Below are 21,962 nucleotides of genomic sequence, written 5' to 3' on the forward strand. Positions count from 1 at the left end.
GGAGGGTAGTTGGGAGGAGAAAATTTAAGCGTTAAATTTATGTAGGATCTACGGTTATAAAAGCTAGTACTATGTAAGAGCTAGGCTTAGAAACGCAAAATTTTGCAAAATAAGCGGTAGTTATAGCGTTGACAAGTTAGAAAATACACCGCAATTTTCCTACTTAATTTTGGCAGGAATGCGTTGAACTGATGTGTCTATTTCCAATGCATTCACCGTAAAATTATGAATGAAAATTGCCGTTAATTTTATCACTTATCAACGCTTGTTACCGCTAATCTTACATAACTTGTCAAGATCTATCGGCCAGCGTATGGATCCACAGGGGTGCTCTAAAATCTAGGATTAAGAAATTAAATCAGGAACCTGTCTGGAGCCACCGGCTGTGAGTTTGTAAAGAGGTCCCCCCTCGTCCATATTGCAAATGCTCCCCCTGTTTGCAACTGAAATTGTGCAAACTGTGTGGTTCTTGCAGTACACAATCTCCATTTCCCTCACTGCTTCGAATTTCGTTTGCCGAAAGGTCACTTCCTTTTTGCACGAAATTGTCCCAAATGTGATTATCATAGTTAGACGTCTCCTTAGACGAATTCATCCGAAAGTTCTCATCGTGAAGATATCAAATCATCAAATCAAAGTTTTTTCGGTTAACAGTGGACCACTCCGCCTTAATAAGGTGACATTCGAAAAAAATAATTTTTTCGAATTTTCGAATTTTTTTAAATAATTTGATAATGTTGCTCATATTGAGTCAGGTGTGCTTTTTCTCTATGTTCTGATTCCCGTTTCTTTTCTATCTCTTTCTCTGAAGAACAGAACCTGCGTTTTTTGTTATTTTTCGAGTTATTTTCCAATTTGAAATACCTTCCTCAAAAACTAAAAAATATGAACCTTTAATTTAAGTAGGAAAACTGTTTAGAAAAAAAATTAGATCTCCTTAGTTTCCTGTTTATAATTTGCTACGTCATAATCTTTTAAGTTTTTCAAGGTATTGCTAAAAGGCAAATGATCATTACCATAGCTAATTTCAGCGGTTTTTAATCAAAACTAAATTTGTTTCGATAAACTTTATTAATTATAAAGCTTCATCCTACAACAATTATATCTAAAAAATGATCAAGTTTGGAGATAGTAATTTTAGGGCTACTGATTCCAGTTTTCATTTTGAGGAAAGACCCGAAAATGCTATAGTCGTAATTTAAATATAAAACTCAGATTTGTAAAATTCGGCACCATCTTGCAAGATCTGGCAAGATTCTTGCAAGATAGCCGTCGAATATGCAAGAATCTTCCCTGCAAAGATAAGCGTCGACCTTGTAAGATTCTTGCAAGATAAGCGTCGATCTTGTAAGAATCTTCCAAGATAAGCGTCGAGCTTGTAAGATTCTTACAAGATAAGCGTCGATCTTGTAGGATTCTTGCAATATAAGCGTCGATCTTGTAGGATTCTTTCAAGATAAGCTTCAATCTTGTAAGATTCTTGCAATATAAGCGTCGATCTTGTGAGATTCTCGCAAGATAAGCGTCGATCTTGAAAGATTCTTGCAAGATAAGCGTCGGTCTTGTAAGATTCTTGCAAGAAAAGCGTCAATCTTGTAAGATTCTTGCAATATAAGCGTCGATTTTGTAAGATTCTTACAAGATAAGCTTCGATCTTGTAAGATTCTTGCAAGATAAGCGTCGATCTTGTAAGATTCTTGTACGATACGCGTCGATCTTGTAAGATTCTTGCAAGATAGCCGTCGAATATGCAAGAGTCTAGCAAGATAAGCGTCGATCTTTTGAAATTCTTGCAAGACAAGCGTCGGTCTTGTAAGCTTCTTGCAAGATAAGCGTCGATCTTGTACGATTCTTGCAAGATAAGCTTCAATCTTGTAAGATTCTTGCAATATAAGCGTCGATCTTGTAGGATTCTTTCAAGATAAGCTTCAATCTTGTAAGATTCTTGCAAGATAAGCGCCGATCTTGTAAGATTCTTGCAAGATAAGCGTCGATCTTGTAAGATTCTTGCAAGATAGCCGTCGAATATGCAAGAATCTTGCAAGATAAGCGTCGATATTGTAAGATTCTTGCAAGATAAGCGTCGATCTTTTAATATTCTTGCAAGATAAGCGTCGATCTTGTGAGGTTTTTGCAAGATAAGCGTCGATCTTGTAATATTCTTGCAAGATAAGCGTCGATCTTGTAAGATTCTTGCAAGACAAGCGTCGCACTTGCAAAATAAGCGTCGATCTTGTACGATTCCTGCAAGATAAGCGTCGATCTTGTAAGATTCTTGCAATATAAGCGTCGATCTTGTAAGATTCTTGCAAGATAGCCGTCGAATATGCAAGAATCTTGCAAGATACGCGTCGATCTTGTAAGATTCTTGCAAGATAAGCGTCGATCTTGTAATATTCTTGCAAGATAAGCTTCAATCTTGTACGATTCTTGCAAGATAAGCACCGATCTTGTAAGATTCTTGCAAGATAAGCGTCAATCTTGTAAAATTCTTGCAAGATAGCCGTCGAATATGCAAGAATCTTGCAAGATAAGCGTCGATCTTGTAAGATACTTGCAAGATAAGCGTCGATCTTCTAATATTCTTGCAAGATAAGTGTCGATCTTGTGAGACTCTTGCAAGATAAGCGTCGCACTTGCAAAATAAGCGTCGATCTTGTACGATTCTTGCAAGATAAGCGTCGATCTTGTCAGATTTTTGCAATATAAGCGTCGATTTTGTGAGATTCTTGCAACACAAGCGTCGCACTTGCAAAATGAGCGTCGATCTTGTACGATTCTTGCAAGAAAAGCCTCGATCTTGTAAGATTCTCGACAGATAAGCGCCGATCTTGTAAGATTCTTGCAAGAAAAGCGTCGATCTTGTAAGATTCTTGCAAGATAGCCGTCGAATATGCAAGAATCTTGCAAGATAAGCGTCGATCTTGTTAGATTCTTGAAAGATAAGCGTCGATCTTGTAATATTCTTTCAAGATAAGCGTGTATCTTGTGAGATTTTTGCAAGATAAGCGTCGATCTTGTAATATTCTTGCAAGATAAGCGTCGATCTCTTATGATTTTTGTAAGATACGCGTCTATATTGTAAGATTCTTGCAAGACAAGCGTCGGTCTTGTAAGCTTCTTGCAACATAAGCGTCGATCTTGTACAATTCTTGCAAGATAAGCTTCAATCTTGTACGATTCTTGCAAGATAAGCACCGATCTTGTAAGATTCTTGCAAGATAAGCGTCGATCTTGTAAGATTCTTGCAAGATAGCCGTCGAATATGCAAAAGTCTTGCAAGATAAGCGTCGATCTTGAAAGGTTCTTGCAAGATAAGCGTCGATCTTGTAATATTCTTGCAAGATAAGCGCCGATCTTGTGAGATTCTTGCAAGATAAGCTTTAATCTTATAAGATTCTTGCAAGATAAGCGCCGACCTTGAAAGATTCTTGCAAGATAAGCTTCGATCTTGTAAGATTCTTGCAAGATAGCTATCGAATATGAAAGAATCTTGCAAGATAAGCGTCGGTCTTGTAAGATTTTTGCGCGATAAGCGTCGATCTTGTGAGATTCTTGCAAGATAAGCGTCGCTCTTGAAATATTCTTGCAAGATAAGCGTCGATCTTGTAAGATTCTTGCAAGACAAGCGTCGGTCTTGTAAGCTTCTGGCAAGATAGCCGTCGAATATGCAAGAATCTTGCAAGATAAGCGTCGATCTTGTAGGGTTCTTGCAAGATAAACGTCGATCTTGTAATAATCTTGCAAGATAAGCGTCGATCTTGTGAGATTCTTGCAAGATAAGCGTCAGTCTTGTAAGCTTTTTGCAAGATAAGCGTCGATCTTGTACGATTCTTGCAAGATAAGCGTCGATCTTATAAGATTCTTGCAAGAAAAGCGTCGACTTTGTAAGATTCTTGCAAGATAAGCTTCGATCTTGTAAGATTCTTGCAAGATAAGCGTCGATCTTGTAAGATTTTTGCGCGATAAGCGTCGATCTTGTAAGATTCTTGCAAGACAAGCGTCGGTCTTGTAAGCTTCTGGCAAGATAGCCGTCGAATATGCAAGAATCTTGCAAGATAAGCGTCGATCTTGTAGGGTTCTTGCAAGATAAACGTCGATCTTGTAATAATCTTGCAAGATAAGCGTCGATCTTGTGAGATTCTTGCAAGATAAGCGTCAGTCTTGTAAGCTTTTTGCAAGATAAGCGTCGATCTTGTACGATTCTTGCAAGATAAGCGTCGATCTTATAAGATTCTTGCAAGAAAAGCGTCGACTTTGTAAGATTCTTGCAAGATAAGCTTCGATCTTGTAAGATTCTTGCAAGATAAGCGTCGATCTTTTAGGTTTCTTGCAAGATAAGCGTCGATCTTGTATGATTCTTGCAAGATAGCCGTCGAATATGCAAGAATTTTGCAAGATAAGCCTCGATCTTGTAAGAATCTTGCAAGATAAGCGTCGATCTTGTAATATTCTTGCAAGATAAGCGTCGATCTTGTAAGATTCTTGCAAGATAAGCGTCTATCTTGTAAGATTCTTGCAAGATAAGCTTCGATCTTGTAAGATTTTTGCAAGATAAACGTCAATCTTGTAAGATTTGTGCAAGATAAGCGTCCAACTCTTGCAAGTTTAAGGCAAAATAAGCGTCTGGTGTTTTGCAACTACCGTGCACCCACCAAGATGGGCGTCCAGTACTAACGGCAAATGCTAGTTATGACAAGGAGACAATTTCGTGATGCCTGAAGGTGGCCTGGTAAGATATTTAAATGTGGCAGTCTCGATATCAATCCCATTCCACATGTAGCCAATGGAGTCCTACACATTTCATCCCTGCAAACGTAAACAATAAACAACATCTCACGAACTTGTGCTTTTAACTAGCTTTTTCTGATTTTTCGGTGTTTTTCCTGTAGATAAATTCCGTAATTGGGATTAGTAATCTATACAATTTAAACGGAATAATATAGTTTTCCATCAATTCAGACAGACTATATTTGGGCATTTTTTACAGCCTTTAATGAATAAAGAGTTAGGGCTACTTATTTCTGCGCACAGAGTAGACTTACCTAGTGCTCTCTCACTAGCCGACTCTACAAAACAGTAAAGAAAAGCTTTAATTATTACGTTGAGTAATTAAAGAGATATACATATAGAGCAGCTGCTACCGATTAGACTGAAGAGAATCAGCAGTTCTAGCTCAATTTAAAAGTGATTGCAGTCTTCTGAGTCTCTGATTGGCTGGGAGTAAACATTCTATTTTGTTGTCTGCTGCATACATCCGGGGTGGAAAGTGTCCATTCAAACGTAGAATGCAGCGGAAATACGTTGAATTTGTTAGTCATAGTCAAGTGGTGGAGTCCGCGCCTAGAGTCGTCATTGAGGGTTCCTGTCAACTGAAGTGCGCGACTAGAGTCATCCGTAAGTGATCCACATTCTGTCGGTTGCAGAACCATTCGCTTGAAGAGTGACAGTTACCGGGTATTCTGGCCAGTGACGTCGATCCGGATATAGCATCCAGCTGTTTCTCACTGTCATTGTAGTAAGGATTTGTTCCCAGCCGGTTGGACAATTGCAGTTTCTAGTAACTGTTGGTGATACCAATAGGTTTCAGATCATCTTTTTTTGTACGTTTTTCTTCCGATCGGATTCGCCAATTTACATTCAGGTTAGAATCAATCTTTCAGTTATTGTGAACTGCTCGGTCCTGAAACCTTTATAAATTTTATAACTTCGGGATTAGTTCCGACCAGAGAAAAAAAGAGAAAGAAAATTGATCCCAATTAATCAATTGAGGAAATGAGTCGTCTAAAAAAAGAACGCTAAGTAATTTACAATAATTTAGACATGAAAAGGAACAGCCAAAAACGTTTTTCAGTTTTTGAGAGCAATGGGTCTCGAAGACCCGACAGTGACCCAGAGATTTGGTACTGTGGTACCACTAGCGATGCTCAATTTTGAACTCCGGAGCCTGATTTTAAGGGTCCCAGAAAAATTTGGGGAATTCAGTATATCTGGTCAGACAACCGGCAAAGTATCTGGTATAGAGGTCAATGTTTCAATGTGGTTGCGCGGCAAGGAGGTGGTTGAGTATCTCCTTTTCTTCCAGTGTTGGCTGTTTATTCGCAAACTTGTCAGCAAACCAGTCACTGTAGAAGATTTTATATAATTCATATAATACGGTGAAGTTATCTTGGTGTTCACGTACAGTAGACTTGAACTGATATGCAAGAGTAGATTTGTGCTGTTAGAGTGATGTTGAACAAAAAGATATTTGTGGTTCGTGTGCAGCATCTTGGTCATGTTGAACCGTTGATATTGGTTGTTCACATCCATATGCATTGGATGTAAAAACCCAAACTTCAGATAAAAAGGGTAATGATTTTGACACACAAGGAAAAGAGTGACACCATGTGCGAATATTGTGTTGAGATAGTTGTTGGCGTGATAGATCACCGCCAAGAGGTACCTGTAGCTGACAAATTTATACTTTTTAGCAAAGTCGACTTGACCGTGGGCTTGGAAAAGGTTGTTGTGCGGCTAATCCGCTCCGGAACATGGATGCCGTGTTCTCTGTGGATGCCTAGGGGGTTGTTAATTGATTGGTGGAAGATTATGTCCTGGTGCACTGTGATATAAACTGTGTTGTTATGCAGTGGTTTGATTTCGCTTGTTGCGATGAAAACTTTTAGTCCTTAGGAGAACGAAAGGCAATTGCGCATATTTGAATTTGAATTGTTCTGATTTGGAAAACAAGGGAGACTTCTTCAGATAAAATTTAAAAATCTGCGGGCTTGATTTCACACTCGTCAGCTTTATTTAGCTTATAGTATCTTTGTGATATGATATGTTGTGGAGAGCAGTCATAATGTGTTACTATAAAATTTTGTATCCCTGATTTAGGCGTTGATAAGTCTTGACAATCGATAGTAATTCATTGGTTGTTTTAGAGGTATTGAGAGTGAACAGAAATAATTAGTGAGTAAGATAATTAGATTTGTATTGGACACGTGTAAGATAGTATCCTGATTGAGGATTAATAAAAATGAATTAATCTACTGTCGTTCAGAATAGATATTATTAATCCCAATTGCGGGCTTTTAGTACTTCAAATCGAGTTATGTCGTCTAGTAAGCAACGACTTTCTTTTTGTAGTGCAAAAATTTCTCCTATATCAGAGAATTGTCTGATGTGAATGGTGTTTCGCCGAAATTCATTTTGAGATTTCACTGATGGAGTGGTTTTCTTAATTTGGTTGTTATTTTTGAAGGATTGATTCGTGTTACGTCTGCCGTGACTAAGACTAAGTATATAAAGTTACTAGACTTAAAAAATCTACGTCTAAGTTTCTCTGTAAGACATTTTAGTCGCGTTTTTGCGAGATCTTTTTACGGTTACGGTTTTTCAACTCACTGATCGTACCAGTCAAGGCAGACCCTATTTGGGCCCTTTTACAGTCATAAAGAAATAAAGAGGTAGGGCTACTTATTTCTGCGCGCGAAGTAGACTTGCCTAGTTCTCTCTGAAAAACGACTTCACTATACAATAAAGACAAGCTTTAATTACTACGTTGAATATGGTATATAACACCGGAGTCAAATTAGGAGATATACACAGAGTACAGCCATCTAATGGGCCGACTTGAGTCAGCCATGCCAGTTTTATATAAAAGACAATAGAGTCTTTTCAATCTCTGCGAGTAAACATTCTGTATTTCCGTCTACTGCAAAATCTCGAAAAAGTTCAATTTGCATCTCTAAGAAATCTCGTTCATTAGGGGCGTTTATTGACTGCGATATTGTTAAATTCTTGCAAATATCAAACTCTTTTAATTTTTTTAAGACTAATCCAAAATTACAATTATATGCGAATAGTCTCATAAGAATAAAATGAAATAGCTGTTCAAAAACTGTAATTTTGTCAATTTCGGCATATGAAAAATCGAAGAGGGGAGAACTGTTACATGAAGGAGCATAATTTGTTTACCTCGCTTTTTTATTTCAAATAGAGATAAATCGGAAGCTTCAGGAATGAGCACTTTGAAGCGGAAACTAATTTCATCATCTTGCAAAAAGTATTTACTATACTACGCGAAATTTTTGCATTATTTCGTAATGACAGTCCATTTTGAGTGTTACTACTATCCAATTTGACAAACAGTTCAGAAAAAATGCATAGTAGAGACAAAATATTGGCCCAATATTCGAAAACAGCTGTTTCCCAAGTAATGGAGAAAAAAATTAAAATCTTTTGTGGATCAACTTCATGGATTTTCTGGTAACTCGGTCCTAGGAAGTCCCCTACCATGAACCCATCCTCCCCGGTAAGAAAACAGCTATCATTAATTCTCATTATTACACCTTTCTGATGCTAGATATAAACTATAATAGCCAGTCCCACCTTGTTTTATTTTTTTTTATTTGTTTTCAGAGGCAGCATTTTTTGTTCACAATGATGCTTTATGAAAAGTTTTGCTCTCGAGGGAAAATGAAACATTTTCAATTTTTCACAACTAAAAAAGGTAAAAGAGATAGAACACTACCATGGAATTTCAAAGCTGCAGAGAGGAATGACCATCAGGGTCCAGTCGACAATTGCAGTTGCCGTCTTCACTAAGGCCAAATTGTTCTCAGGAACTTCTTTCAATCCATAGCTGAAAAAATTATCTATTATATTTACCAACCATATTAATTAGGACGGTGAACTTCACAAATTTGGATCAAAATGAGGCAAAAATGATCAGAACAACCAGAGTTTGATCAATCTTAACAAAAATTAGATTTTAATTTCGTATTTTGATTGATGAAAACAAAAATTTATCAGTGACAGCTGAGAATACGGATTAGCTTCCCAATTAAATCAAAACAGTTTTGTTGTAACTCTTTCACTTGCACAAAAAATTAACTTTGCTTTGAGCAGATTTTAGAATTGCATATTATATACAAAAAAATTGGATTATCTTCTTATCATATATTTTTTTAAATTTTGAAATTACTGAAGATTATCACTTCAGTCTCTTTAGCTCAAAATTTATGGGTTAATACAAATATTAGTTAGAAAAAATAACCCCTAAAATTTGGTCAATTTTTCATTTATTCAAACGTTTGCCACTCAAGCTGAATTCTTTCTACTCGCAACCGTCTGAGTCAATTTTTCTACCCTGCTTTTTCTAAATACTAACAAAAATTTGGGGCGAAATTTGTCCAATGCAAATTAGAACCTGTTCCTCCACGACAATTAAAACGATGTCGTATTTCACAAAATTTTGTTTAAATAAACTTGTCAACAAAATAGAACGTGACTCTGCATAACTAATTGTTTTTTTTCTTTAAGGAAAGGTTCTAACCGACAATACGGAATATCACATCGTAATGGTGTAAAATTATCCATACTAAGTAGTAATAATCCAACTTGAATGTGCGAAAATAACTATAGAGTGGCATCGATAAACCGAGAAAAAAAGGAACAAGTTACGGGTAAACAGACACGCCCAATTGTCAACCCTCCTTCACAACAATTTTTTTCATAAAAGTCAAAAAATCATCAGTCATTTCGTAGAAAAAACATTTTGTAGAAATTGTGGCTAAATCAAAGTGTTCCACAGAAAACCACTATATCGATGTGACATAAAATAACAAATATATCAATGCTACATATGAGAAATCGATTATTTCGATGGTACACAAAATAATGTCACTGGAGACTTCATTCGCATTACAATCCCAGGACTTAGTTTTAGCCTGTTTATAATTTCCTGACAAGATCAGAAAATCAATCGCAAGTATCGCTAGATTAAATGTTTTTCACCTTCTCATTAAAAAGAGAGTTGAGGCAAGTTGAGAAGAGGAAACGAAGAGATAGCGTTTCCGAGCATAAATCTGTTTTTTACAAACAACAAATTTTTTAGAAAAAAATGTCGGCTTTGATTCCTTCGATATCTGATGTAATCATTACAAAAAGGGCGTTCAATGAGCTTCAAGACAGTTCTAAACAAAAGTTATTGTACGTAGTTCTAGGATTTGCAAAAAGAAATTACTGAGCTAACAAAAACGAAAAGCATAACAAAATTGGATTAAATTAAGCCGACACTTAAAAACTCACAAAACGAGGACGAGCTGAAAATGGTGACTGAGAATTCAAGCTCAAATTTTCAACTAACAATCAATTAGATTGCAAGAATACGATCATATTTTTTTCGGTTCCAGAGAAAACCAGCGGTACAATGGTAACAGTATTGGACGGAAAACGTCTTGACAGAGAACCAGTTGAAGAATTTGCACGAAATTTTGGAATTCAGAAGTTTAGCATTGACCTCAAACTCTTCCAAGGACTCTGGTTGTGAAGCTTTCGAAAAACTTGAACTCATAATTATGATGATGTGAATTTCAAAACTGCGACAAATTTTAATTCGAACAGTTTCTATCAGGAAGGGATTGGGGGAAAAAAGTAGGCTCTACAGTATCGATTTAAACTTGTTCAATCCGAAAACATCAACCACTCAGAATTTAAAGTAGGACCTTTTATGCTCTTTTTCAAGGACAAAATGATTGGTACTCAATTAATTGTTGAGGAAAATAGCCACCTATTAGAGAGTTCTCAAGAATCGATTTGACTACACAATAAATTTTCTGGTGTACTATCAATGAGTTGTCGTTCATTAGATCAAAAAACGAAAACAGGGAAGTCATTAAAAACTCAGATAGAGCATTTGGTTGTTATAGGGGCGTCCTATTAGCAAACCTCAACACATTATCATCATTTAAAATGGAATTTAAACAAGAAAATTCAGATTTCATTTGTAGATGACTATACGTTTTCAGGGATTATTTACTGTTTGTTTTGACTTTACAAAACCCACCATTAAAGAGCAAAGATAGACTATGTGAAGATTTGTTTTGCAAAACAACACAGGTGATTGTAAGGGATGTCCAAGAACATCGGAGATCCAGCGATGCAATCACTTTTTGGAAATGTTGACATCAATTTCACTAAAATAGAGCGGTTTGTTTAATTAGTAGTTGTCCGTAAAAACAGTATTTTCTTGCAGAAATTCAGATGTTGGAATATGTCAGCACTGCAACCTCATAAAATTCCAATGGACATAATTTTTATTGGTAATGCCAATTTCCGTAGCGAAATCTTAGCGAAAAATTGTTACCCGAGCATCAATTTTTGTTCGATTGAAAATGTTTAGCAGGAGCACTTTTCAAAATTGAAAGGTTCTAATTTTGGCAAAACTAATGGGGACGAATTTAGAACAAACTTTAATTTTAAACTTGAATACTTACATTGCTTATGATTTGGAAAACCATCCTGAAGTTGTTATTCCATTAAAGAAGAAACCAGAAAAAATTCTGGATGACAAGCTAAGCGACTCTAAGTGAGGATGCCAAAAACAGACGCCATTGCGATAATGTTTTTAATAGACGTTCCCTAAAGTTTCCTAAGTGTGCTTTACAATTCATCTTGAACCATTTTTTATGTATTTATTTTTAGATGCTGTATTATCAAATGTGACTTTCCCAGTTTCCGGAAAACATTGCATGTACGACGTCTTTTTAAAAGCGGTAGCAAGTTAAAAATCGAGAAATACCGACCGACTGCCATGCTTAGGTCAATGTTGCTACTAGAGCAAGATAGTTTTAGCAAAAATCATTTAAACCTCACCCAATGCTGCTTCTCTGCAGCATCTGGTTTTATGAGTAATTTGACGCAACACAAATGCAATTGGTAGTGTATCACAACCTACCAAAAACCTCTGATACCATTAATTGCAATGCCATTTTTTAAAATTTTGCCGAATGGGTTTTGACAATACTTTCTTGATGTTTTTTGAGTTATATTTGCAGAGCAGTGGAATGTTATATTGTTGTGGACATCTGACTTTCGACCAATTCCAAGTATTGGGCCTCATAGACAATTTTTTTCAATGTTTCATTTGTTGTAGATATAAACAACCTGCCCGAAATATTTGTCAATGAGTGCTCTTTATTCACGGATGACATGAAAGTCACCAGCAATGTGGACAAAAACGCAGCTTGAAAAAGATACTGAGAATGTTATTGTATGGAGCGAGGATAATAGGTTGAACTTCAATTTTGTTAAATTTAAAAACGTGAATTTCTGCGAGCAAAAAAATGAAAAGAAATAAAGTGTGCTTTATCATATCAATGATAACATCTCACGGAAAAACGACTTCAATGACCTGGGCATTTATTTTTAAGAAAAATTATCGTTGGATTTTCGTTTGAGGACTGCTCTACAAAGAGGTAATCGGAAGCTTTCTGATCCAAGGAGATCAATTCAGAGGGAAACAGAAAACTCAGTGAAATGGAATATTGTCAAATATTACACAATATCAGTCGTGTTTTATGGATCCAATATATGACGTGCCAGTAAAAATTGTGACTAGTAAACTTCCGTTTCGGTCAGAGCGTCTCTGGTAAATGAGAAATAGAGTTTCTAAACACCAACTAATGCGAAAAGATTTTCATTTTCAGAAGAATGTAACCGCCAGCGTTGTAATTTTTTCTGCAGAGTTACAAGCTACAACAATTAAATATCACTGGCACTTGATTTTCCCAATTATTGTCCATATTCAAATCCTCCCAATTTCTAAAAAGAAACCATAGAATATCTATTTGATTTGTCTAAGAACTTATGAAGTCCAAATCATACCCATATAGACGGACGTTGTTTGAGAGAATTCAAATTCAAGCCCCGTTATGGACTTTATAAGCTTTCATTATTATTATTTTATTATTAATATTTTGCCAATATGGCACAATTGATGCAATATATTGTCAGATCTATTCTCTTCACCAGAAGCAGAATAGATGGTTATAAGCCTACCTATATCATCAGAGGAACCCGCTCCAACAACCCCCCCTCCCAAAAACATGAGATTTTTATATGAAAAGAGATCACTTAATCACAGAAACTTCATAGCTTATACCAGAATCCGAACGTTTATATTAATAAAATGACCAGATCTTTTCTGTTTCAGCTACCCAGCTTAGTGCGCACATATCTTTTTTGCACTCAACCCCCCTCCGAGGCGCACGTGGTAGTTTTTAAATAGAAATGTGCTATCTAATAACATATAAATTGTTATTGTGTGGAAGAAAGAATTTGTGGGGGGTGACAAATAGATCCAATGACCTGAATGACTCCGATAATTGCTCCCAGGTTGAGGTCGCGCTCGAAATCGCCTCTGATCAGACCGTCCCAGACCGAAGTGACCTCTGATCAGACGAGTGTGCGCTCGAAGATCGTTGTGCGCTCGAAGTGCGCTCGAAGCCGCCTCTGATCAGACGAGTTCCAGACCGAAGTGACCCCTGATCAGACAAGTTCCAGACCATTGCCCAGACGAGTTCCAGACCATTGTCCAGACTAAAGTGCGCTCGAAATATTGTCCCAGACCATATGCATGGATGATCTCTGCAGACCTTCAATAACAAAGGTTTTGCACAAAATTGACAATAAATAAAACAATAAAATAAATCAATGAAAAAAAAATTTCTTACCAATAAACGAGTCCGTATATAACCCAGGTTAAATACAAAATGCCTGGAGTGCTAAATTTTGGGTTAGTGGATTCTTAGAATAGACAGGGATGCTTGGTCATATACGCTCCTACATTATGTTCCGACCCCGCTCATCCACGTTTTTATTTAATCGTCTACCAAATGAGGACGAGATGGAAAATTTTCAAAATTCCACAAAACAATGTGAAAAATAATGCTGGATTAAGTGAACAAGAGTGCTGGACTTCATGGCCGATGAGACTTGCCATTAATGAAAGTAAAAGACATCACCAACAATAAAACCGTATAACAGAAAACAATAATTGCGACACAAAAGTTGGTGTCTAATTCAACTCTAATTAACAAAGTGAAAAAGGAATCAGCTAAAACTTGATTTCAACAAATTAACCTGTTTCTCACTAGATAAGATACGAGACCTTTCAGTAATGAGATGCAGTAACAGGTCGACGAAGAACAGAAAAGAGGCAAAGATCAAACATACATTTTTGTTTTGAAAATAGCAATCCTCCAATTGATTTAAACCTATATATATCAACTTGCCACATTAACAAAATATATGTGGAACCACATAGGAAGTTTTTAAACTTTCATTATATGTCAGATGAATACAAAAAAAAACAGCAAAAACAAAAAATCAAAAAAAAATTACTAAGAAAGCTTTATCCTTGTCGTTAAAACCCTAGGCTGTTCAAAAAAATTGAACTCCTTAAATAGCGTTTCTTTTTTCAAAGTTCAATTTATTTCAAAGTTCAATTTCACATGACTTACTTCTTCATCAAAATTCAAAAACAAATCAAAGATTGCTGGAGTCTATAACAACAAAAACTGGAACAAAAATTGACGGTCTATGGGTCGTCTTAGAGTAAAAAACTGGGAAAATAAGTAAAAAACAATAAAAAAAATTTGTTTATTTTTTTGCAGTTTTGTTTTCAAGTTTATAGTTTCCTTCTGATCAAGAGGGTTAAAAGGTCCTTTCTCACATTGAATTGTTGTTTTTACTTCATCAATAGAAATGCTCTTGTAAAAAAACTTTTTAAGAAAATCAGCAAATCTTTTTCTGATGATTTTCAACTTTTTTGCATCTTGAGTATCATTAGCTCTCCTGGAACAATCGCCACTGGAAACGATTTTCTGAGAAACCACTTGTAGTTGACTTTTTTGGTTCACGGTAAAGAGATGAAGAAAGATTTTACAAATCGAGACGACTATTGGATATTAAAACGAAAGTCTAAGAAAAATCTGCAAATTATCGTTTCTGATTTTTGCTTTCTTTTTAAAAGAGTGATGTGCCGGATCTGATTCGGTCAACTGAAACCAATTTACATGAACAAAACATTTAAAAAACATTACAGACGTCGTATTCTGATTTAAAAAATGTCAAAAGAGCCCTTGGTACTAAAAAAATATACATAAAACAATCATTAAAAAGGATTTGTTCTTCATTATGTTACTGAATCGTCAAGGAGTGAAGATTAAGTTACCGAGTATAGTAAATTATCAACATATTTAGTAAATGAGCCGTAAAATAAATTATGACAGCACTAAAAACAACTTAGTTTAACGGGCGAGTGCTGAAATTAATAAAAAAAGTCACGGTTTTTTACAAATCATGGTTTAATAAAGAAAATCATTAAGAATCTTATATTTGTTTATTCACGCATTGTTTTGCAAAGTTTTTCAGATTAAAAATTAGCGTTTTTAATGGCTCTTACAAACCAAAAAACGTTTGTAGTTTATTTATTTTTTTGAACGGTAATAAGACTCTGTAGTGCTACTAAGACTTACAAATTTTTCGAATTTTTGGTCACTTAATCTTTCTCGTTTAATAACTTTTTAGTTAGGGTGAGATCATTCGGGTGATCAAGTCCATTTTCTAGAAGTTTTGACGTTGTTTCTGGTTAAATATAGATATGTGTTAACTTTAGTGTAGTTTGAGTAGAAGAATTACTTTCGACAAAGAATTTTACCTTTTTTTTCGAGAATTTTTCACTAATATTTTTTTATTTATGCAATATTTTGCAAAGTTTCTATGACTAAAATTTAGCTTATTCAACGTGTCTTACAATCCAAAAGAAAATCTTTGTAGTTCATTCAACGTTGGCGCTGTAATAAGCTTCTGTAGTGCTAGTAATAGTTGCAAAATTTACGAAATTTTGGTCATTTTTAAAGTTTCTTTGTTTAATAACTTTTTAGTGCGAACGAATTGAGAAACGTACCGTAGCTCATTTTCTTGCATTTTTAATGTTCTTTCCGAATATATATATATATATATATATATATATATATATATATATATACATATATATATATATATATATATATATATATATGTATATGTATATATATATATATGTATATATATATATATATATATATATATATATATATATATATATACATATATATACATATATTGGGTACTTTTGTTTTAGTTTGTAACAAAAATTTTAAACTTTTCTAAGGGGTGTCAGTTTGGCGGAATTCCGGTGTCTGGGGCTAAAAATCATCAGGATTAAAACCTTTTTAAAGTGCTATATTTTTATAGAAAATCGAAGACCAATTCATCCTGAGTTCAAAACATATTCTATTTTTAAATTTGGTTCAGTAGATAGCGAGATATAACCCATTTTGTATAGCCCCCCCACACCTAATGATGACCCCTGTTGCAACCCCCCATCCCCCCTATTTTACAAATCGTTTTAAAGTCATATCTCACGGTGTTTAACTTATTTGTTTTCGGTCCTGTATAGCCCATCGAATAGACCTCGGTCCGAGCTTTCGAACGATATAATTTGATAATATTCAATTTTCAGGACATTTGTTCACGTTCCTGTGAGTCTGCAATGTGAACGTTTCGAATGGCGGCAAGCTGCGATCAGATGACATGCTCAGCGTCGGTGACTCTGGTCATACCTGAACAGCTTGTCACCATCGCCCCTTCCGTAGTGTGACCCGCAGGTCTGTGAACCAACATACCTGAAACGTATGAAATGATAAAACGATATTAGTAGAGAGCACGCAAAGGGCGTCCGAGACGAGAAAGGTGCACGAGAGAGGTAACCCCCCCCCCCCGCTTTAGTTGTACGGGAGTGCAGAGGATCGTTATACGTCGCAGAATAGCTGCGCGCGCTGCTGTAGAGCGCAGATCAGAGTGTCGGGCTTGCCCAAGGTCATTTTAATAGCAGGAACTGAGTATTTTAGATAAAGTGAGATGCAGTCAAGGTATTTTGACGACCATGTACCTGGACAGGGAATTAATGTTAATGATTTCTTGGGTCCAGGAGGACGCAGAAAGGAGATAAGAGGGAAATGTTTCGAAGGTTTTAAGAAAGACAAGGAATGATATAGGACAAGACGTCAAGTTGATTTAGATCTCGCAACCTCTATAAGGTTCGTCAATTTCCCAGCTAAGTGCGAACCTGGGCAAGTACTAGCGAAGGTCTGGAAGATATTTAAGAATGCGAAATCGATCAAGTTGGGCAAATTAAGACCAAATCAGAAAACGGGCGAAAAAAAACAATAGCGTTACAATGGCTGGGTCAATTTTTTTGGCAGTGGAGACTGCAAACGTGCCAGGAATCTTATCGTAAAAAAGAGAGAAAAATATGGCGAAATGATCATTGAAAAAGTTGGCAAGATCAGATGTCTCGGTTTTCATACCAAGAAGAAGGTTGTAGCTGTACCAAAAAAAAAGAATTCCTGCGAAAAAGAAGTGCCTAGGCAATTTTCCAGCTGGGGTAAACGATGGTCCCCAATAAACGAAAGTCGATTTGCGGATGACGAAACGTCATTAATTTGTTTTATTTTAATTTGTTTTATTTTTGGAGATGGAGCTTGAGCCCGGTTTTTTTTAACCGAATGCTCTGCTCAAAATCTCCTATAGTTGTTTGTTTGTAACTCCGCCGTAGCCGGTCCCCAGCCAGAGATAAGGAGGAGGGGAACACACCCAAAACATACTGGAAAAATCTCAAAAAGTTGTTCGCTGGTTCAACTGTAGATTTTTTCCGACAGTATTTAACCTATTTCAGCTCTCGAAACGTCCTCTGATCAGACAAAAGTGCGCTCGAAACGTCTCTGATCAGACAAAAATGTGCTCGAAACGTCCTCTGATCAGACAAAAGTGCGCTCGAAACGTCTCTCTGATCAGACAAAAGTGCGGTCGAAACGTCTCTCTGATCAGACAAAAGTGCGTTCGAAACGTCTCTGATCAGACAAAAGTGCGCTCGAAACGTCCTCTGATCAGACTAAAGTGCGCTCGAAAACATCCCCTGATCAGACAAGTGTGCGCTCGAAAACCGCCCTGATCAGACTAGTGTGCGTTCGAAACTGCCTCTGATCAGACCGTCCCAGACCGAAGTGACCCCTGATCAGACAAGTTCCAGACCATTGTCCAGACGAAAGTGCGCTCGAAGCTTTTTCCAGACCATGTAATTTGAGCGCACCCGGAACATGTGTGCGCTCGAAACTCGTCTGATCAGGGGTCACTTCGGTCTGGCCACCTCGACCTGGGCTTCGTTTAATTTCGATCAACGACCGTAATATTTGATTGTTTTGAAAGAACGAAAATTTAAAAAGGGTTGAACAAATACAAACTCTGGTGGCACGAAGTAGTCGACTATCTGATAGGTTGTCCGATTTGAGGCCGGATCACTGAAGTCTCCAATTTCCACAGTTATATTTTCAACTACAACACATCAAAATTCAGTATGTCTCATTACTTGAATTTGATCCATAGTTTTTGCTAGTATAGAGGTCATCTAAAGGATATCTTGATTAATTGCAATATTAACTTGCAAGATAAAAAAATCTATCAAGATTAACTTCCGAACCCATCTCGGAAGCTAAGAGTTTTAAACGACTGCATAAATACGATGGGGAAGTTTTGCTTTTTGTATCTTAATTGTTCCATTTATTAATTTTTTTCAATAAATTGAAAACAGTGACCATGATTAAAGATATTAATGAAGGTTTTATAGCACAGGGATTGATAAGAAAAACACTGTATCAGTTAAACCATTTGGAAAGAAAGGAAAACGACTTTCCATTTTCAAACTGTTTTGAGATTCACAGTTCTGTTAACAAAAGAACATAAGTTTCATTGAAGCCTGAAAGCAGAACAGAGAAACACGCGCAGTTTGGCTTTTCGTTACAATACGAGAAAACTATATTGTCAAATACTTAAATTTTCTTAATTACCCTCATATTTTTGTAGAAGACGGGAGAATTTTCCAGAAATGGTTTTTGGTTATTTATTTAAAAGTTGCAGTTAGCACTAATCTGATCACCTCATTTGACTTTTTGTACTCGCCAAATGGTTTGCAAATATCAAGAATTAGGGTAAGTGCCCTTCGATTAGCTTCATAAAATTTTCTGGGGTCCAATGAAACGAAAGCTAACAAGCTAACATAAAATTAAACGACCGCACAAATACGATCGGTAAGTTTTGCTTTTTTATGTTAATTGCTCCAATTTTTAATTTTGAAATTTTTTTCAATCAGTTGAAAACAGTGACCCAGATTAAAATTGTTAATAAAGGTTTAATAGCACAGAGGTTGATAAGAAAAACACTGTATTAGTTAAATCTTTTGGAAAGAAAAGAAAACAATTTTCCATTTTCAAACTTTTTGAGATTCGCAGTTCTATTAACAAAAGAACATAAGCTTCATTGAAGCCCGAAAGCAGAACACAAGCCACGTGCAGTTTGGTTTTTCGATACAATACGGAAAACTATATTGTCAAATACTTAAATACCCTCATAGTTTTGTAGAAAATTGAAGAATTTTCCAGAAATGGTGTTTGGTTGTTTATTTAAAAATTGCAATTAGCACTAATCTGATCACCTGTTTTGACTCTTTGTGCTCGCCAAATGGTTTGCATATATCAAGAATTAGGGTAAGTGCCCTTCGATTAGCTTCAGGAAATTTTCTGGGGTTCAATGAAAGCTAGCACGAGTTTACAAAAAACTGAAAACTTGCGTCTTCTTCAAATTATTTCTAAAACTTATTGTTTCTTCGCAGAAAATGGCAGAAACTTTCCTCAATACACGCTATAAAACTATAAAATCAACATTATTACCATTTTGACTAACAAAGGTAGAACCATATCCAGTCTTCATTTTGGCTAGATGAGAAACCAGACAATGTTAACTCACAATACTTTCAATCACTTATTGTCTATAAACTATCAAACCAAAGAAAATCTATCGAGAAATTTTGAGCAATGTTAAATGTTTTCAGTCAAGACTTTTAATTTTTAGGCGTCTCGGGTTATAAGACCAAAAATTGCACCGGATTTACGTTTTTGCCGAGATACTTTTTTCACGTCAAAATTTAAACAATGATAAATATTCAAGTTAGAGTCACTCGGAGCCAGACACATTACAAGAATAGAAGACTGAATTGAACTATAACTTGTTTTTTTTCATCTACACTTTTATGAAAACGCTTTTATGAAAACATTTTTTTTTGGTTTTTTTCTCTCTGCAGAGGTGACTGGCTACACACAAAAAAGTCGTACTGTAACCGAACCGATCGAAATTCCTCATTCATTAATAGTAACAAACCTATACACCTGAGATCACTTTTTGGCTCTTTTTACCCAAACGTGTTTGATCATGCGCGCGGATAAAAAGTTCTTGGCAATTATTCCCTGTATATTAGGATTGTTGCCTGAACATGTATAAGACGTACCTCAACTTCATTTTGAAATAGAGAGATACCTTTATTATGGTTTAATTACTAAATTTCCGCGGTTATCTGGTCTCTTGATAGTTAATTATTGACTCAGAGGAAACAAAAAACAAAATAACCTTACCGACAGACAGCTTGGAACTAGTTTTTGGCTTAGGTTGTAAAAATGAAACAAAATAAAAAAAGTTAAATTAATAAAGCAAGGTTAAGAACAAACAATAAACTTATGACAAACATCTAATAAAAACTTAAGACACAACATTCTGTTTTAAGTGATTGTTTTAAGTTTTATAAATGTACCCGTTTAAAACTGCTTCTCCGTTAGCATCCTCTTCAACATCTATTTATGTTGTCTGGACATTTGGATATTAAAAATAGAAATGCACAATTAGAAAAAGAAGTCATTGTAATCCCCTATAAAAGCTGTTATTGTCACAAGAAGCTCCTGCGCGGAGCAGTCGCAGGTTGTTGTATCTTCTCGTCAGTACTTCTTGAGACTCCCAACCGGGGTGGAGTTGGGCAGCTATCCCCTATAAAAGCTGTTATTGTCACAAGAAGCTCCTGCCCGGAGCAGTCGCAGGTTGTTATATCTCCTCGTCAATACTTCTTGAGACTCCCAATCGGGGTGGAGTTGGGCAGCTATCCCCTATAAAAGCTGTTATTATCACAAGAAGCTCCTGCGCGGAGCAGTCGCAGGTTGTTGTAACTCCTCGTCAATACTTCTTGAGACTCCCAACCGGGGTAGAGTTGGGCAGCTATCCCCTATAAAAGCTGTTATTGTCACAAGAAGCTCCTGCGCGGAGCAGTCGTAGGTTTTTGTATCTCCTCGTCAATACTTCTTCAGACTCCCAACCGGGGTGGAGTTGGGCAGCTATCCCCTATTAAAGCTGTTATTGTCACAAGAATCTCCTGAGCGGAGCAATCGCAGGTTTTTGTATCTCCTCGTCAATACTTCTTGAGACTCCCAACCAGGTTGGAGTTGGGCAGCTATCCCCTATTAAAGCTGTTACTGTCACAAGAAGCTCCTGCGCGGAGCAGTCGCAGGTTTTTGTATCTCCTCGTCAATACTTCTTGAGACTCCCAACCGGGGCGGAGTTGGGCAGCATCATCAATATTTAACGCTTGCTGGCCAAGCGTTGCTTCTTTGCAGACGGCTCTTCCTGTGCTTCGACATCGATATATGGACATCTTGAGAACGGCTTTTCTTTTGGAGCTGCGTCAAAATCAAATATTTCTTCCTCATCGGACTCAATTTGAGAAGTTTTCCAGAACCCAGGATCAGGTGGTGAAAAGGTTTCTTCAATCTCAGTATCAAGTTGTTCAGTTAAATCTCTGGTGGTTTCACATTCACTGATCTCAATATAGGACTTTAGAGGTTTTTCCAAGGGCTGTTTCCGCTTTTGACCAATTTTTTAGTGTCCAAAAGCATATGAGCGAACGCCATCACTCAGATAATAACGTTTATCGTCAAATGCGCTCAAAGCAATTTTGTTAGACTCTGTTATGTTGAGCGTGTGTTTGTCACTAGTTATAGATGTAACTAGTTTTCTCAATGGTGATTTTGATTTGAGCACATCTTTGAACTTATTATGATGAAGTGTCTTTTTAACATGTTTGCTCACACCCTTGGCACTTTGTTTGACTTTCTGCAAAGTTTTTAAAGAGTAAGCTTTTGGTTTCAGAAAAACTGCTTCCATCACAATGTCACCATTCACCTCATCTGATAATTTAAGTGGCACTTTTTTGTTCA

General features: G+C 36.3%; 1 protein-coding gene across 1 annotated transcript in view; it reads right to left on the reverse strand.

Annotated features, from left to right (window-relative positions):
• Positions 1-345: 345 nt before the first annotated feature.
• The window catches only part of LOC142354099 (chymase-like), a 54,162-nt gene continuing 32,545 nt past the window's right edge, over positions 346-21,962 (reverse strand). The window contains exons 3-6 of the mRNA XM_075406371.1: positions 18,117-18,207; positions 8,519-8,629; positions 4,719-4,809; positions 346-531 (exon numbers count right to left, since the gene is read on the reverse strand). Of these exons, the coding sequence (XP_075262486.1) occupies positions 346-531; positions 4,719-4,809; positions 8,519-8,629; positions 18,117-18,207 (479 nt within the window). The remainder of the gene's footprint in view (positions 532-4,718; positions 4,810-8,518; positions 8,630-18,116; positions 18,208-21,962) is intronic.

This window comes from Convolutriloba macropyga, chromosome 15 (assembly GCF_964194025.1).
Source record: "Convolutriloba macropyga chromosome 15, txConMacr16.3, whole genome shotgun sequence".
Classification (NCBI taxonomy): domain Eukaryota; kingdom Metazoa; phylum Xenacoelomorpha; order Acoela; family Convolutidae; genus Convolutriloba; species Convolutriloba macropyga.